Genomic DNA, 16,026 nt, shown 5'->3' with positions numbered 1-16,026 from the left:
CAGCTATAGTCAGTTTTGACTCCAAAAGTTACAACAAAAATCATCAGAGTATGTACTCTCCAAAAGAAAACAGGACTCCGTATTATTAATATTGTTGAACCTGTCGACCTCAATGGGCAGATGTCCTTAATTTTAGCTTTGACGAGATATTTTCAAATCACTTTTCCTCAAAACCCATATTTCTATCTGTACACACATTCACATATTGATTGTAGTATTGATCAGTAATGCACTGCTGATTTGTGGGAAGCCATTCATCTGAATGGATTCTTATACATCTTGTTGATCAGGTTTTGCACAAGTATGCATTAATTATTTTTTCTTATGATTTAAGATTATTATTATTATTGTCATCTTGGTTCTTGTAAGGGAGAGTTATAGATGTCGGTTTGTCAAACATGCCGTCTCTTTCTTACATTAACAAACTTGAAATAAATGGAATATTTATTAAAATATTTGCAATCCTTTGTTTCAATCCAGATATTCGGTTTAGGGATACAGTGACCAAAACACACTGGTGATATCCTGCTATGTTCTTTACAGTTTTCCCCCACAATTGTTTGAGTCACTGTCCTCTTGTGTAACATCGCTTCTGTATGTCTGAAAGCACATTATAGGTTACACATATAGTAATGCAGAATCCTTTCTCGTCCTTGTCTCCTGCCAGTCTTTCTCCCAGCTACATCGACCTTACAGAGTGTCCGTACATGTGGCCGTACTGCTCCCAGCCCATCTACTATGGAGGAATGCCCACCATCGTCAACGTGACCATTCTCAACGGCATGGGTGTCACTGGCAGGATTGTCGACAAGGTGCACACACAAAAATACACACATCAATAGAAATCTTTTTTTTTTTTCTTCAGTCTCTATTAAGTACGATGCCACTCCACAAACAACACACACTTTTCTACATACTACCCCAAGTTCTGTAAGAGGCCATGTGAATGGCTTGAGCTGTTTTTTGCGCCATAATGAACTCCAGAGTTGTTGAAACCATCTTCCCTGTAAGACTTCTGAAAGAAGCTCTCTCCCGCCTCAGCCCATCTGGCAGCCCTACCTCCCCCAGAACGGCGACCACATCGATGTGGCCGTCTCTTACTCTCCCGTGCTGTGGCCGTGGGCCGGCTACCTGGCTGTGTCCATCTCCGTGGCCAAGAAAGCGGCGTCGTGGGAAGGGGTCGCTCAGGGCCACGTGATGGTCACAGTGGCGTCGCCTGCAGAGAATGACGTGAGTCTTCTAATCACCTTTTAACCTTTACCAGAGCAGTGGTCCCCGAACCTTTTTGTCTCGCGTACCCTCACATCCCTGTCAGATGATCTAAAATGCCCCTTCATCTACACGTGTCATGTTCCAAATGTCTTCACTTAAAACTTAGACTTAGATTTTTAGTGACACCACATAGTAGTACAAGTGGATATGTACAATGCTTTTTTGTTTTGTTTTTTTCTTTCCTACAATTGAATTGTCAATGTTTAGGTTGGTTTTCTCAAGTTTGCATTGTTCATAAATCACCTTTTGTCCCTTTTTGTTTACCTTGTTAAACCATTTATCCATACTTTTATAGCTAACTATTTTCCATGCACTTTCAATGGCAACATCTGGCTTTAATCTGGGTTTCCGCAGGGTCGTAAAAAGTCAAAATTTTCAAAATAAAACTTTTAGGTCTTTAAAAAGTCTTAAATTCATTGAAAAATTGTGTTCTAGGTCTTAAATCCTTTTAAACCGGTCGAAATGTTCTCATTTAAATGCTCGTGCAACGCTGTACAATTATTTAATTTTTTCACTCCGTGATGTTAGTAGTTCTTTCTTTCCCTACTCCAGATTTAATTCGCTGCATTACAACTATAAATGAGACCAAACGTGCAGCTTATATTGCAGCTGAGTGCAAGGCTGCGCGACTTTCTTTCGGAACGGATTTTATTCTTTAGCCACGGGGACTTGTAAGTTTAGCGATGTTTCCGGACTCTGACACTTTTTTATGTTGTGATCTACAGTAGGTCTTAAATTTAATTTGTAATGGTCTTAAAAAGGTCTTAAGTTTGACTTGGTGAAACTTGCAGAAACCTTGTTTAATGTGTTGCATCTAATTCAGGTTGATGCGAGGTGTGTACTGTGGAGTCAGCCTGTCTTAGCTGGCAGCTCACTTTTACTAAAATTATTCAAGATCAGCATATCACCAATTTGTAAGCCTATGGATGTTTATTTTGCTTTTAAACACAAATGTGCATTTTGTGTTTTGATTAATCACAATTCTTTTTTTTAACTTATTACTAGAGCTGTTCTGCATTCCCTGTATGAGAAATACTCATCCTCAGTTATAACCCACTGATCTTCTTGACCTTTGACCCCTTGCAGTCAGAGGCAGGTGGTGAGCTGACCTCCACAGTCAAACTGCCCATCAAGGTGAAGATCGTGCCCACCCCCCCGCGCAGTAAGAGGGTGCTGTGGGACCAGTACCACAACCTGCGCTACCCGCCCGGCTACTTTCCCCGGGACAACCTCCGCATGAAAAACGACCCACTGGACTGGTGCGTGTGTGTCGATGTTTACCTGATGTCTGTAGCCTTTTTCACCACACCCATCTTGTCTCCCATCTCGGATTTGGTTGCTTTTTGTTTTATTGTTTGATCTATGTTTTAATTCTCTGAACACATAATAATAATTATACTTATAATAATGCATTTTTTTTTATATAGCGCTTTTTGCAACACTCAAACACTTTACAGAGTTTTAAAAAGGACATACATAGTTCAAAAATTCAAACACTAAAATACACACTTTAAACAACCATTTTTAAAGCAGCTCTCAAAAGGTGAGTTTTGACATGTGATTTGAACATGGACAGATTGGTGCAGGATGTGTTTGGGGACAGAGTTCCGGAGGGAGGGGGGCAGCTATATAGAAGGCTATGTTGCCCCAGGTCCAAACAGTACATGCTTTGGCCTTCATCAACTGAAATGTTACTGCTTATTTAATGTTTCCAGGAATGGAGACCACATCCACACTAACTTCCGGGACATGTACCAGCACCTGAGGAGTATGGGATACTTTGTCGAGGTGCTCGGAGCACCCATCACCTGCTTCGATGCCAGCCAGTATGGTAAGAGCACAGCATTCGAAGATCCCCCCCCTTTAAGAGGATTACCACCGCTCCAGGCCTCTTAATGAAGCCTTTTCCCCAGAGTGCGGTTTGCTTATGGTTGAGCAAAAGATAGTCTTCGCTTTGGCAGACCTTCCTCTACAGCGCTGCGCAGGAGGGTCTGGCTAGTCCACACAGCATTCCGTGATGCTGTGGTTTATTGGCATTTCCTTAAACCAATTACAATTGTCTTGGGCGGTGCTAAGCATCGGACGGAGCCACGGTGCCGCTGCAAAATAGCCTCGGGAAGGAACTTGTTTTAGTGGAACGTGTACGTTCAAAAGGTTGTTTTAGTCATGCAATAGAAAACTCAGATTTACCCTGCAGAGATCTGAGGAGCCGTTTTGACTGGAGTTTGAAATTCCATTGTATATAGACTAAGCAAAAGATCACTAGCTATGGCTGCGTTCAGACAGCGATCCAGTGAGTTGCCACAGGGTTGTGCAGCAGGGGGGTCAATGAAATGGCCCATTTGTTTGATGTCCTGTTGTGTTAGTAGTAGACTTTATATTTTACAACTACTCTTTTCCGTCTCGTGGTTATAGATTTCGCCGTTTCCGACTACACTTGGAGGCAGCTTTACGGAGAAAGAAAAGAGACGAGCGAGACAGATCGACTGTGCTTTGTTGTTTGGCAAACATTCAGCTGTTCCACAAACTCCTGGGCAGTTCAGTGCTTGTGTGGTGCTTTTAAAACTTTCCTGTGGCAGCGATAGAGGCAGGGATGTTTCCCGTTTACTATACGGGACTCCGCAGTGTGACGTGGCGTTGCATTTCTCCAAAAGTTGAGTCTGTCTCAACTTTTCGCCGCAGACCTGTGGTGTTTATTTATTTTCTTGTGCCCTCCCCTGCGACAAATCCCGCCGCACCTTAAACACACTACCCCCATTCAAAATGAACGGAAAGATCTGCGTTTTTGCAGCACCTAGTAGGGGTGGGAATCACCAGAGGCCTCACGATACGATATCATCCCGATACTTATGTCACGATACGATATTATTGCGATTTTAAACATATTGCAATATTCTGCGATATATTGCAATGTAATACCTTTTTTCCAACTTCAGATTTTCCCCAATTTCAAATGATATCCCAAAAAGGACAATTTTGTCAACATCTGTTTTATCTAAAAAGATAAATTTCTCCGTTTGGTTATCTCACTTAAATTTTATTGCTGCAAAATGTGATTGTCAAGCAGACAGACTGACCAACACATACAGTGGGGGAAATAAGTATTTGACCCCTTGCTGATTTTGCAGGTTTGCCCACTTACAAAGAATGCAAAAATCTACAATTTTAATCATATGTACATTCTAACAGAATCCCAAAGAAAATTCCAGAAAATCACATCATATGAATTTATTAAAATTGATAACCATCTGATGAGGAAAAACAAGTATTTGACCCCCTGGACAAACAGCATGTTAATATTTTGTAGAAAAGCCATTATTGGCCAGCACAGATGTCAAATGGTTTTTATAGTTGGTGACAAGGTTTGTGCACATTTCGGCAGGGATTTTGGCCCACTCCTCCCTGCAGACAGCCTCCAAATCATTCAGGTTCCGAGGTTGTCGCCTGGCAACTCGAATTTTAAGCTCCCTCCAAAGATTTTCAATCGGATTCAGGTCTGGAGACTGGCTAGGCCACTCCAGAACCTTGATGTGCTTCTTCTTCAGCCACTCTTTTGTTGCTTTGGCGGTGTGCTTAGGGTCGTTGTCGTGTTGAAACACCCATCCTCGACCCATCTTCAGCTCTCTCACTGAGGGAAGGAGATGTCGGTCCAGAATTCCACGATACATGGCCCCGTCCATCCTCCCCTCAATACGATGGAGTTGTCCCGTCCCCTTGGCTGAAAAGCACCCCCAAAGCATGATGTTGCCACCACCATGCTTGACGGTGGGGATGGTGTTCTTTGGGTTGTACTCGGTGTTCTTTGCCCTCCAAACACGACGAGTTGAGTTGAGGCCAAAAAGTTCTATTTTGGTCTCATCTGACCACATCACCTTCTTCCAGGCCTCTTCTGAGTCGTCCAGGTGGTGAATGGCGAACTTCATGCGGGCCTGTAGATGTTTCTTCTTGAGCAGGGGGACCTTGCGTGCGCTGCAGGATTTCAATCCATGACGGCGTAGTGTGTTACCAACCGTTTCTTTTGTAACTGTGGTCCCAGCTGCCTTCAGTTGATTCATCAGTTCCCCCCTTGTGGTTTTGGGATGATTCCTCACCGTTTGCATGATCAGGGACACCCCACGAGGCAAGATCTTGTGTGGAGGCCCAGACCGAGGGAGGTTGGCGGTGGTGTGGTGCTTCTTCCATTTCCTGATAACTTCACCGACTTTTCTCTCCAAGTTGCTTTCCGATTCTCTTGTAGCCCATCCCAGCCTTGTGCAGATCAACAATCTTGTCCCTGATGTCCGTAGAAAGCTCTTTGGTCTTGCCCATGGTGGTGATGTTGGATGCTGGTTGTTTGGGTGTTGACAGGTGTCTTTTATACAGGTAACGAGGTGAGGCAGGTGTATTTGATGTAGATAATTGGTTCGGATTGGGGCTGTGTCTTAAAGAAAGACTAACTGGCTTGTAGGAGCCAGAATACTTGCTGTTTGTCCAGGGGGTCAAATACTTGTTTTTCCTCATCAGATGGTTATCAATTTTAATAAATTCATATGATGTGATTTTCTGGAATTTTCTCTGGGATTCTGTCTTTCACTGTAAGAATGTACATATGATTACAATTGTAGATTTTTGCATTCTTTGTAAGTGGGCAAACCTGCAAAATCAGCAAGGGGTCAAATACTTATTTCCCCCCACTGTATGTCATAAAAGATCGATACTTGGCATCTGTGTATCGCTACAGTATTGCCACGAAAAATATCGCAATACTATGCTGTATCGATTTTTTTCCACCACCCCTAGCACCTAGGGCTGGTTACTGAATTCAATACCTTTTTAGGCGCCAAACGATTTTGCCTCTAAAGTATCGAGATTTGAAAAAATTTTCATTCAATACTTGATTTCAATACCTAAGGAGTAAATCTCATCAACGTCAATGATCCAATAAGAATGCAACATGCGTCTACCAAGATCTAATAATGCTGCTGATTGGCTGTCTAACGTTACACGTCGTAGAAACACGCAGGAAAAACTCTACGTTACGCACAGACGGGACTCGCGTAGTAGAAGGAGGAAAAAAAAAAAGTCTTGTAATATTGTAATTTCTCGGAGAGCTGCCACGGTCGGAAAAAAGTATTGTTTAGGAACCGGTACCGAATCATGATATTGTTATACGGTACCGGTATGGAAACCCTTTGAACGATACCCAGCCCTAGCCGCACCGTCTGACAGCCCGATGCTAACTGATGGGTTGTTTGCTGTTGTGTCTCTGCAGGCACGTTGCTGATGGTGGACAGCGAGGAGGAGTATTTCCCTGAAGAGATCACCAAGCTGAGGAGAGACATCGACAACGGCCTGTCGCTCATTATCTTCAGTGACTGGTACAACACCTCGGTCATGAGGAAGGTTAAGTTCTATGACGAAAACACCAGGTATTCAACTGTCTTGACGCTTTCCTACTGCCGATGATTGATATCCTAGGAATAACACTGGCTAATGTTAAAGACCATTAAAAAACTAATTTCTTACTATAAGAGATGGGGTCCTATATGAAATAAAATTTCTGTATGTGTTTTGCTTTTCTCTCTGGTTTAAAGTGGCCAGACAACTCAGTGGTAAAAAGGTGACCCTGCGTACTTTTTCGGCCACAATCACAATTTATCAATATTTGCAGCCACGTCTGACGACGTGGTGTTGTTTTCTCATGTTGCTCGTACTGTCGAAATGTAATCAAGCCGCAGCCACGCACTAATAGTTAAATGTCACAAACGTTAAATGTTTTAAAGAAATACTTCAGATTTCCAGCCAAGTTGTTGTAGAAACTAATCAAATTCCACATATGCAATTCAAAGAATCGTCGTCATCACCAGGTACTGACGGTATCAAAACAGCATCTACTACAGTAGGATATTCCATTGTATCAGTATATAACACGCAGCTAACATCTGTTCCAAAAACTATGAATAAATAACGTATCAAATGCATTTTGATGCATTTTCTTGACATGGTACACCACATCACACGTGACTAATAATGTAGGAAAAACAGTGTCAATTGAATTTGTCTTTTGGAGCAACCAGTTCTAATGTCTAATCTGTCAAGTTTCTTTTAGAAAACGTTTGAGCCACAAAATGCTTTATACAACTTTTTTCATTATGGAGTAGTACTCCCCAAGACCTGTAAACAGACTTTGATGTGAAGTGTAAAATTGGCAGATTTCCCCATTATTAGCACTCTAAAACAAAGCTAATATGCTTCATCATGACAGTGTTGTTGTGGCTGTGTCACATTTGACTAACGATAGTCTACATCCGCGACGTTCCACTTCCGGGATTGCTTTGTTGCCACCGAAAATTCCACAGGATGTCCTCCTTTCGGCCGGATGTCCCGTTATCTTCCGCTTTCTTTGTGTTGTAATTTTAAACCGCGGCTGATTTAGGAGGACTATGGTTAACTGCTCCTCAGATCTTTGCAGGGTAAATACAGATAGCTAGCTAGACTATCTGTCCAATCTGAGTTTTCTGTTGCACGACTAAAACAACCTTTGAGCGTACACGTTCCACCAAAACAAGTTCCTTCCCGAGGCTATTTTGCAGCGGCACCGTGGCTCCGTCTGGCGCTTAGCACCGCCCAAGTGGATTGTGATTGGTTTAAATAAATGCCAATAAACCAGAGCACGTTTTTTTCCCATCCCCGAATGCTGTGTGGACTAGCCAGACCCTCCTCCGCAACGCTATGGAGGAAGGTCTGGCTATGATTCCAATCCTGATTGGTGGACAGACACCGACTGCGCCTCGTCCACTTCAAAGCAGCGAGATGAGCGCAGATAAAAACACAAAATACAGACAATCTTGTGAAACAACCAAAACCATCGTAGCTTTGGCAGAAAATAATTAAAAGAAAGAAAATAAATGGCTGATGTAGTATGCTTATGGCACAAATATGCACCGATTCATACGGTTGACGATTCGAAATAAATCCTCAAAATATATTTGTAGACAGGGATTGTAGACAGAGCGTTCTCACTCTGCTCCGAAAAAATTGCAGCCTCAGCAATTCAGGACAAAGTAAGAGCGCTTCTTAGATTCAGTGTGTTTTCTATAGAACGAGTTGCAGGAACTGGAACTGTATTATTGTGCATCAATGCTCTAAAGTCCTCTCGGACTGCGACTGGTGCCTGTATCTGTTTCTCTAAAATGATCTGTGGCCTCTTCCTCCATAATGAGACAGTTCAGCGATAAACAACTATTACCTCAGAAGCTCCTGCTTTCACCAGCAGCTTCATCATCTTCTAATGGTATCTCCCTTGCTGCAGTGTTGGACACTATTTATGCCTCCTCGCTCTGTAATAGATGTAATATATCACGACTTCTCAGTCTCATATCAGAGCTCCTCATGCAGAGCTAGAAATTACTCATGGCTCCTCGCTGCTCCATTCATATCCTACCCAAGCTGTTGCACAATATCCACAGGATTAAAAGTCTTAAATTCAGTTAAATATAGTCTGTGTGGCTTCGAAATATTATGCTGAGAAATTTAATTGAATGGCGCTGGCTCCTTTCAGATTTATTCATTCACTGCTGCCTGTTCTGAACAAATCAACACTGATAGACAGAACTATACAAGGAACACAGCGTTTTTACGTCATAAATTAAAAGCTATTGTAAAAAAAAATTGTTCTCTTAGCCATTTTTATCCCTAGTAACCTGCAGTTATTTTGAGCCAGGTTGTGTTGGATTTCATGCTGATTTATTCCTGTGAAAGCACTGTTTTCACGTGGCAGATGTCAAATTGAAAGTAATGCTTAGTTCTGTCTTCTAATTTGCAATAGTGGATCATTCCCTGATTGTTATTGTATGTAGATTTAGATTTGTCTTGCCCATATAAATGGTTGTAGAGATGGTTTCCTTGATGTGACCCGCAGGCAGTGGTGGATGCCAGACACAGGGGGCGCTAACGTACCAGCTCTGAATGACCTGATCTCCATGTGGGGGATGGCGTTCAGTGATGGGCTGTACGAGGGAGACTTCACGTTGGCTGATCATGACAGTAAGACACACTCGCCTTCTCACTCACACTCACACTCACTCTCACTCCCGTTTATGATGGCATTTCCTCTGGTCACCATTCCTGTTGTTTTATTCAGAGTTTTAATTTTTAGAAAATGAAGATATATTCACTCTCTTTCTCAGTGTACTATGCCTCAGGCTGCAGCATCGCCCGTTTCCCAGAAGATGGAATAGTGATTGCTAAGAATCTAAAGGACCAAGGTACCAGCACCCCTCCTTAGTGTAGCACAGTGCTGGCCAGCAGACTGGCAGGCAACTTTTTAATGTGTCTTTAGTTCATATATAACACCAGTGTGCGTGCGCGTGTGTGTGTGTGTGTGTGTGTGTGTGCGCGTGTGTGTGTGTGCGCGCGCCTGTTTTACTATATTCGTGGGGTCCAAAAACCGGGGACTACAGTATACTTGTGGGGTCTGCACAGCCTCGTGGGGACCAAAATGCTGGTCCCCACGAGTTTAAAGGGCTGTTTGAGGGTTAAGACTTGGTTTTAGGATTAGGGTTAGAATTAGGTTATGGTTAGGGTGAGGGTAAGGGTTAAGGTTAGGCATTCAGTTGTGATGGTTAAGGTTAGGGTAAGGGGCTAGGGAATGCATTTTGTCAATGACAAGTCCCCACAAAGATAGTAATACAGACAGTGTGTGTGTGTGTGTGTGTGTGTGTGTGTGTGTGTGTGTGTGTGTGTGTGTGTGTGTGTGTGTGTGTGTGTGTGTGTGTGTGTGTGTGTGTGTGTGTGTGTGTGTGTGTGTGTGTCACAGGTCTGGAAGTGTTAAAGCAGGAGACAGCAGTGGTGGAGGGAGTTCCCATCCTCGGACTATACCAAACACCGTCTGACGGGGGAGGTCGCATCGCTCTGTACGGTGATTCTAACTGTATAGACGACAGCCACAGACAGAAAGGTAACCTCACCTGGTGTGTGTGTTTGGGAAGAATTAATGTGCACACATCTCTCTCTGTCTGTCTGTGTGTGTGTGTATATATATATATACATACATACATACATACATACATACATACATACATATACACTTTTTACTCACAACAAAGGGCTGAGCTGAATAATGTATAACCTACTTTTTGTCGATCCCCAGTGGGGAAATTACAATATAATAATAATAATATTTGTTTGCGATCTCTCAGACTGTTTCTGGATGCTAGACGCTCTCCTTCAGTACACTTCGTACAGTATGACCCCTCCAAGCCTCAGCCACTCCCACAGCAGGGTGGCACCACCCACAGGCACCGAGCGCCCACTGCCACAGCGACTGGAAGGTGAGGGAAGGAAATGACAATAGCATCTGAAATATTGTATATGTCTCTCTCTCTTTTTTGTTGTCTTTGTGCAAATCAGCTTGTGAACCCTACCTTTTTTAATTATTATTCAAATATTTTCCCTACATTCGTCCAGGCAACCATCTTTACCGCTACTCCAAAGTTCTAGAGCCCCACCTGGGAGACCCTAAGCCCCGCCCACTACCAGCCTGCCCCCACCTGTCTTGGGCAAAGCCACAGCCGCTCAATGAGACAGCACCCAGGTAGGTCTGAAACACTAATGCCCCTCTCACACAGAGGGCTCAACCAACCAGGGTGGACTTGGTGTTTGAAAGGGTTAGCCCGCATTAACCGACTAGCCTTCGGGAGCCAGGTCGAGAGGTGGGTCGGACACGGGTCGATTTCAATGTGAATGGCACACGACCAGAGGACGGGATGGGAAACCTTATGTGATTGGTTGGAAATGGGGCGCACAGTCATGACACAATTGGCACAGGTCGCCGCGACTCTTTGAAGAACAAAAGAGACAACATAGATGTTGTCTCAGTGTGCCTTAGAACGTAACCGCTATGAAACGATCAGAAAATGTGGTGTTTGTCTTATTCATCTCGCGCTCTCTAGCTTGCTCGCCCAAGACACAGGTTTGTAGCCGGCAGTTCACTGTGGGCGCTGGCATAACGCAAATCTGTCTTTTTTTTCTTTTTTTTTTTTTTTTTTTTAAATGAGTCGGAAGCAGACAGCAGAGCCTAGTTTTACTTTTAATGTTATCAAGCAAAGAGAAATGTTCTCCCCTCCTCCTTAAATGGTCATAAATACATACTAGAGTACCCTACTTCCTTGTTTTACTGCTGCACCTGCAAGTATTCTAATGCACAGGAGTAGAATTAAACTAAGAGCGTCTGTCTCCACAAAATCACCTGTTGAGTGTTTGATGGTCTTTTTATTTGTGCTTTAGGATGTAACCGCTGTGAAACATTTAGAAAACACCGTTTAATTTCTCTCATTCACAGCCCATTCCGCTCTCGCCTGTCTTCCTTTTTTCCTCCGGTTTCTGGTGAGGATATTTGAATGTGTGTATGTGGTGCTTGGTTTGACCGTGGCAGCTCTCTCGGCTAATTTCCCAGATGTTAGTGGCCAGTTAGCTCAGTTCGTTTATTCCTCGATGCAGCAGGTCCAGGGTTCGAGTCCGACCTGCGACAATTTCCTGCATGTTTCCCCCCCCCTCTCTCTCCCGCCTTTCTTATCCATTAAAGGCCCAACAAATTAATCTAAAAAAACATACAAAAAAAAAACCGTTCCCATGTGTTATACTTCTCAACATTATTATATTGAGTCAGTCTTGTATGTGCACTCTGCCTCCATCAACATTTTAGTTACTTTCAGTCACGGCACTACATAGAGGAAGAGGCATGTCTCCCATCAGTGCCACGTTACTTTGAATCGGTCTCTTGGTTCTAACATGGAATTAGTCTTTTTCTGGCACAGCAACGCTCTTCTTAAGCCCACTTCAGACCAAAGATTCGCGACGAGACAGACCAACGTTTCAACGGTCTGAACTGGCCCGTCTCAGCCCGACTCAAACCAGCTGATGGTGTCGCTGCGACTCAGCTGGTCAAGTCTCCAGCGACTAGTTTTACAACGTAAGGACGGCTACACACTGCCAGCGTGGCGTGAGCGTGGCGTGAGCGTGGCGTGAGCGTGGCGTGAGCGTGGCGTGAGCGTGGCGTGTCAGCTGCGTGGATTTTTCTGTCTTTACACACCAGGTCACGTGTCTGACGCGGCGCTGCTGCTGCTACTGGACACCAGTATGTTTCCCAGTGATTAAATGAAATACCATGTTAAACATAAATATATACTGATTTGATTACAGCAAAGATGACTTCGGCAGTATTGAAAGGAAAATAGGCTACAGACAGGTGACCTGTCAATACAAAACGAAATATTCTGATAGGTCACCTGCAAATACAAAACGAAATATTCTGTAGCCTATTAATGTAATAAAAAAAAATAATAATAATTTTCAAATATTGCACCTGTCACAGGTTTTTATTACATTTATATCTGCGTTTATGTCAGCTGCCGGTTTTCATTTTTGGGCGACAGTACAGATTAGCGCCACCTGCTGTTATGGAGACGTATTAGGTCTTATTTGGTGTGTTCCATGCACTTTTTTGACCAACTCGGGGACACTGATCAGCCCAACTGCCTTTTCTGCCGAGGGTCGGCCGTCTGGTCGGTGTTGGTCTGCAGCTTTAAACTCCAGACGTGAACATATTGCAACTCGAGGTGTTATCAGTAGCTAAGATCCCTGGTAGAGGTGCAACTCGTGCATTATTTCTTACACCGTCTCGCCTTTTCTGTTCCACGATAATCTGCTTTACACACACTGCCACTGGTCTTTCTGCCAGCACGTACTGCCAGGAAACGAGAGGCCAAAGTCCCTTTTTGGCAGCAATTTTCCTTTTTTCCATCCCGTCAACAGAGCTAATCAAAGTAAAAGCAAATCCGTCTCATGAAGTAAAGCTTAAATTTGGCGACAGATTAAACGCATGCGCTAGGGATGTTAGTGATTAACTGTTGAACCGTCAAATTAGGATTCAGTTAAACCACAGTTAAAAGTTCAGTTAAAAACAATATTATTGAAACGAAACAAAAAAAAGTTATTATTTATATATTATTAAAAACCTTTTTTTGCATCCATCCATCTTCGTCCGCTTATCCGGTATCGGGCCGCGGGGGGAGCAGCTCCAGCAGGGGACCCCAAACTTCCCTTTCCCGAGCAACATTAACCAGCTCCGACTGGGGGATCCCGAGGGGTTCCCAGGCCAGGTTGGAGATATAATCCCTCCACCTAGTCCTGGGTCTTCCCCGAGGCCTCCTCCCAGCTGGACGTGCCTGGAACACCTCCCTAGGGAGGCGCCCAGGGGGCATCCTTACCAGATGCCCGAACCACCTCAACTAGCTCCTTTTGACGCGAAGGAGCAGCGGCTCTACTCCGAGCTCCTCACGGACGACTGTGCTTCTCACCCTATCTCTAAGGGAGACGCCAGCCACCCTCCTGAGGAAACCCATTTCGGCCTTGTACCCTGCACTTTTTTTGCATGATAAAAGAAAAAAAAAGGGATTTACAATCTATTTCTAAACTGCAAGTTAGCTTGCTAGTGCTAACTTTGCACTAGCAAGTTGCGTTTTGAGCTGCACTTTTTTTTCGGCCGCGAGTTCGTGGCTCCCTGCTGGACAGGTGACACATGCCACTATATTGGGGACTTGTGTCGGTTGTACACGCAAAGGGGTTCCTGGCAAGTGGCTGCATGTGTCTACGCCAATGCACGCGGCTGCCCGTCCGCGGAACACGAAAAAGTATGTCCAAGCCTCTCGGACCGGTGATCTGGGACTCAGTTGTTCGCTTGTCGGTAAACAGTTAATGATCGGTTAATGAGGGTCGGTTATCGCTCTGGGAAAAAAAAATCTAAATTAGCATGCACACATTTCATTGTATACATTAAAATCTGTCTCAGCCTCTCTCTCTCTCTCTCTCTCTCTCTCTCTCTCTCTTTCTCTCTCTCTCTCTTTCTCTCTCTCTCTCAGTAACCTGTGGAAGCACCAGAAGCTTCTCTCAGTGGATCTGGACAAAGTGGCTGTGCCCAACGTGAGGGCTTACCGTCCCCAGGTCAGACCTCTGTCTCCTGGGGAGAGTGGAGCCTGGGACATCCCGGGAGGTAACACACAGTTCAGACCTATTTACTTTAAGCAATGTGACTTTGGATTAGTTTTACAGCCTCATTTCCTTTTTCTTTTGAGAGTTTTGTGAACAGCAGTGGGCTAGATTGTTTTAATTAATGTAACAGTAGCATTTGCGGTACTAACGGTATTAATATATACCACACGGAAAGGGGAAACGTGTCACTCAACTTTTCACCATTGCTTATCGAAGTGGCCGGTTATTATTTCTGAGTGGTTTTTTATTTTATATAATAATATATATATTCTGCAACAAAATGACAAACTTGAGCACGTTTCTTTAAAAATAGCATTTGTAGCCGTTATGTGTTAATTAATATACCGGGGTATTTAAATGAAAGGAGTGACTGCAGTGTGTAAGAATGAAGACGTTAAAGGCGGTTACTGACCCCACGTGACCTGTGACCTTATTCCCCCCCAGGGATAATGCCCGGCCGCTACAACCAAGAAGTGGGCCAGACCATCCCCGTGTTTGCCTTCCTGGGAGCCATGGTCGTCCTGTCCTTCTTCGTGGTCCAGCTCACAAAGTCCAAGAGCAAGCCCAAGCGCAGGAAGCCCCGCATCAAACGGCCCACGTATCTCCAGCAGCAGCAGCAGCAGCAGCAGCAGCAGCAGCAGCAGCAGACGACGGCTGGGAGAACCCCCAGCGTTTGACCGGGACTGTATCTCCGAGCTGCTGCCGGAGAGCTGGATTCGCCTCCCAAAACTGAGACCGCTGGTAAACGGCCGGCTTGCCTTGAGTAGCAACATTGGAGGTGTGGAATGACATGGAGTCTAACGAACTCTCGAGGCAGACGTCCGACTCTTTAAACTTCCGAGACGAGGCCCGGAAGTGAACGTACTCCCGGGCGTCTCTCGGAAGCCGATAACAGTTTTTGTGCCTCTTGTCTGTTCGAGCCCCGTCCCGCGGGCGATTGTTTGTGGACTACTGAACGGTATTAGACAATGTCACACACATGATATAAGAAAAACACACCCAGTGTACACCTGGCCCTAAACATGCCTGTTGGAGACAGACACGTTGTCTACATTTCCCTGGCTCTTCTTTGACCAAACGGTTTTCTTTTTGAATGAAATGTGTCTGACTTTTATATTTATTGAATTTGTTCGTGCCCTTAACACACATACTCAGAAGTACAAGAGATTCATGCGCACACACACGCACACACACGCACATACACGCACACAACACAAGGACCATTGGATGATCAAGTTGTCTTCTCCTGTGTCACCACCCACTGTTTTCTAAGTCCTGCCCATATCCGTTTCAATTCACTGTCTTTTCATTGTTTTTATATTTTATATAATGAATGAACTCTGGCCAGGCGTTGTGTCGATCTCCTCCATGATCTCATGGTTAACAAAGTAGCATTAAAAGACTTGTTCAATTATATCATCAATTAAACAGCATAATCAAAGTGATCTGCTTGCTTGCTTGTTTGTGCTTTTGTAAATGTATCGGTTGCTTTTGAAGTCGTTAATAATGTACCGAAGATTAGGGCCACGTGAAAAAAAATTTTTCTCATATGTGGCCCTAATCCTCTCTGTACTAATGCCAATTCAAGATACACAAGATATCGCACCTGTCAGACATGATAGTTGTAAATTCATTCAGGCGTACACTGCCGTTCAAAAGTTTGGAGTCACCTGTTCCATTGGTATTGTTATAGTGATATTCTTGTTTCTTCCTTCAATAATTTTT

The 16,026-nt window shown here is 44.0% G+C and overlaps 1 protein-coding gene across 1 annotated transcript in view; it reads left to right on the top strand.

Moving 5' to 3' along the window:
* mbtps1 (membrane-bound transcription factor peptidase, site 1) overlaps nt 1-15,746 on the top strand; it is a 40,978-nt gene extending 25,232 nt beyond the window's left edge. Inside the window, exons 12-23 of the mRNA XM_028585743.1 lie at nt 668-812; nt 1,042-1,230; nt 2,359-2,531; nt 2,988-3,103; nt 6,524-6,680; nt 9,173-9,297; nt 9,441-9,518; nt 10,070-10,210; nt 10,452-10,583; nt 10,720-10,846; nt 14,172-14,302; nt 14,746-15,746. Coding sequence (XP_028441544.1) covers nt 668-812; nt 1,042-1,230; nt 2,359-2,531; nt 2,988-3,103; nt 6,524-6,680; nt 9,173-9,297; nt 9,441-9,518; nt 10,070-10,210; nt 10,452-10,583; nt 10,720-10,846; nt 14,172-14,302; nt 14,746-14,978 — 1,747 coding nt within the window. The 3' untranslated portion in view covers nt 14,979-15,746. The remainder of the gene's footprint in view (nt 1-667; nt 813-1,041; nt 1,231-2,358; nt 2,532-2,987; nt 3,104-6,523; nt 6,681-9,172; nt 9,298-9,440; nt 9,519-10,069; nt 10,211-10,451; nt 10,584-10,719; nt 10,847-14,171; nt 14,303-14,745) is intronic.
* Nucleotides 15,747-16,026: the final 280 nt, after the last annotated feature.

This window comes from Perca flavescens, chromosome 8 (assembly GCF_004354835.1).
Source record: "Perca flavescens isolate YP-PL-M2 chromosome 8, PFLA_1.0, whole genome shotgun sequence".
Lineage (NCBI taxonomy): Eukaryota > Metazoa > Chordata > Actinopteri > Perciformes > Percidae > Perca > Perca flavescens.
The sequence above is the reverse complement of the archived record's forward strand: the minus strand, read 5'-3'. Positions and strand labels throughout refer to the sequence as shown.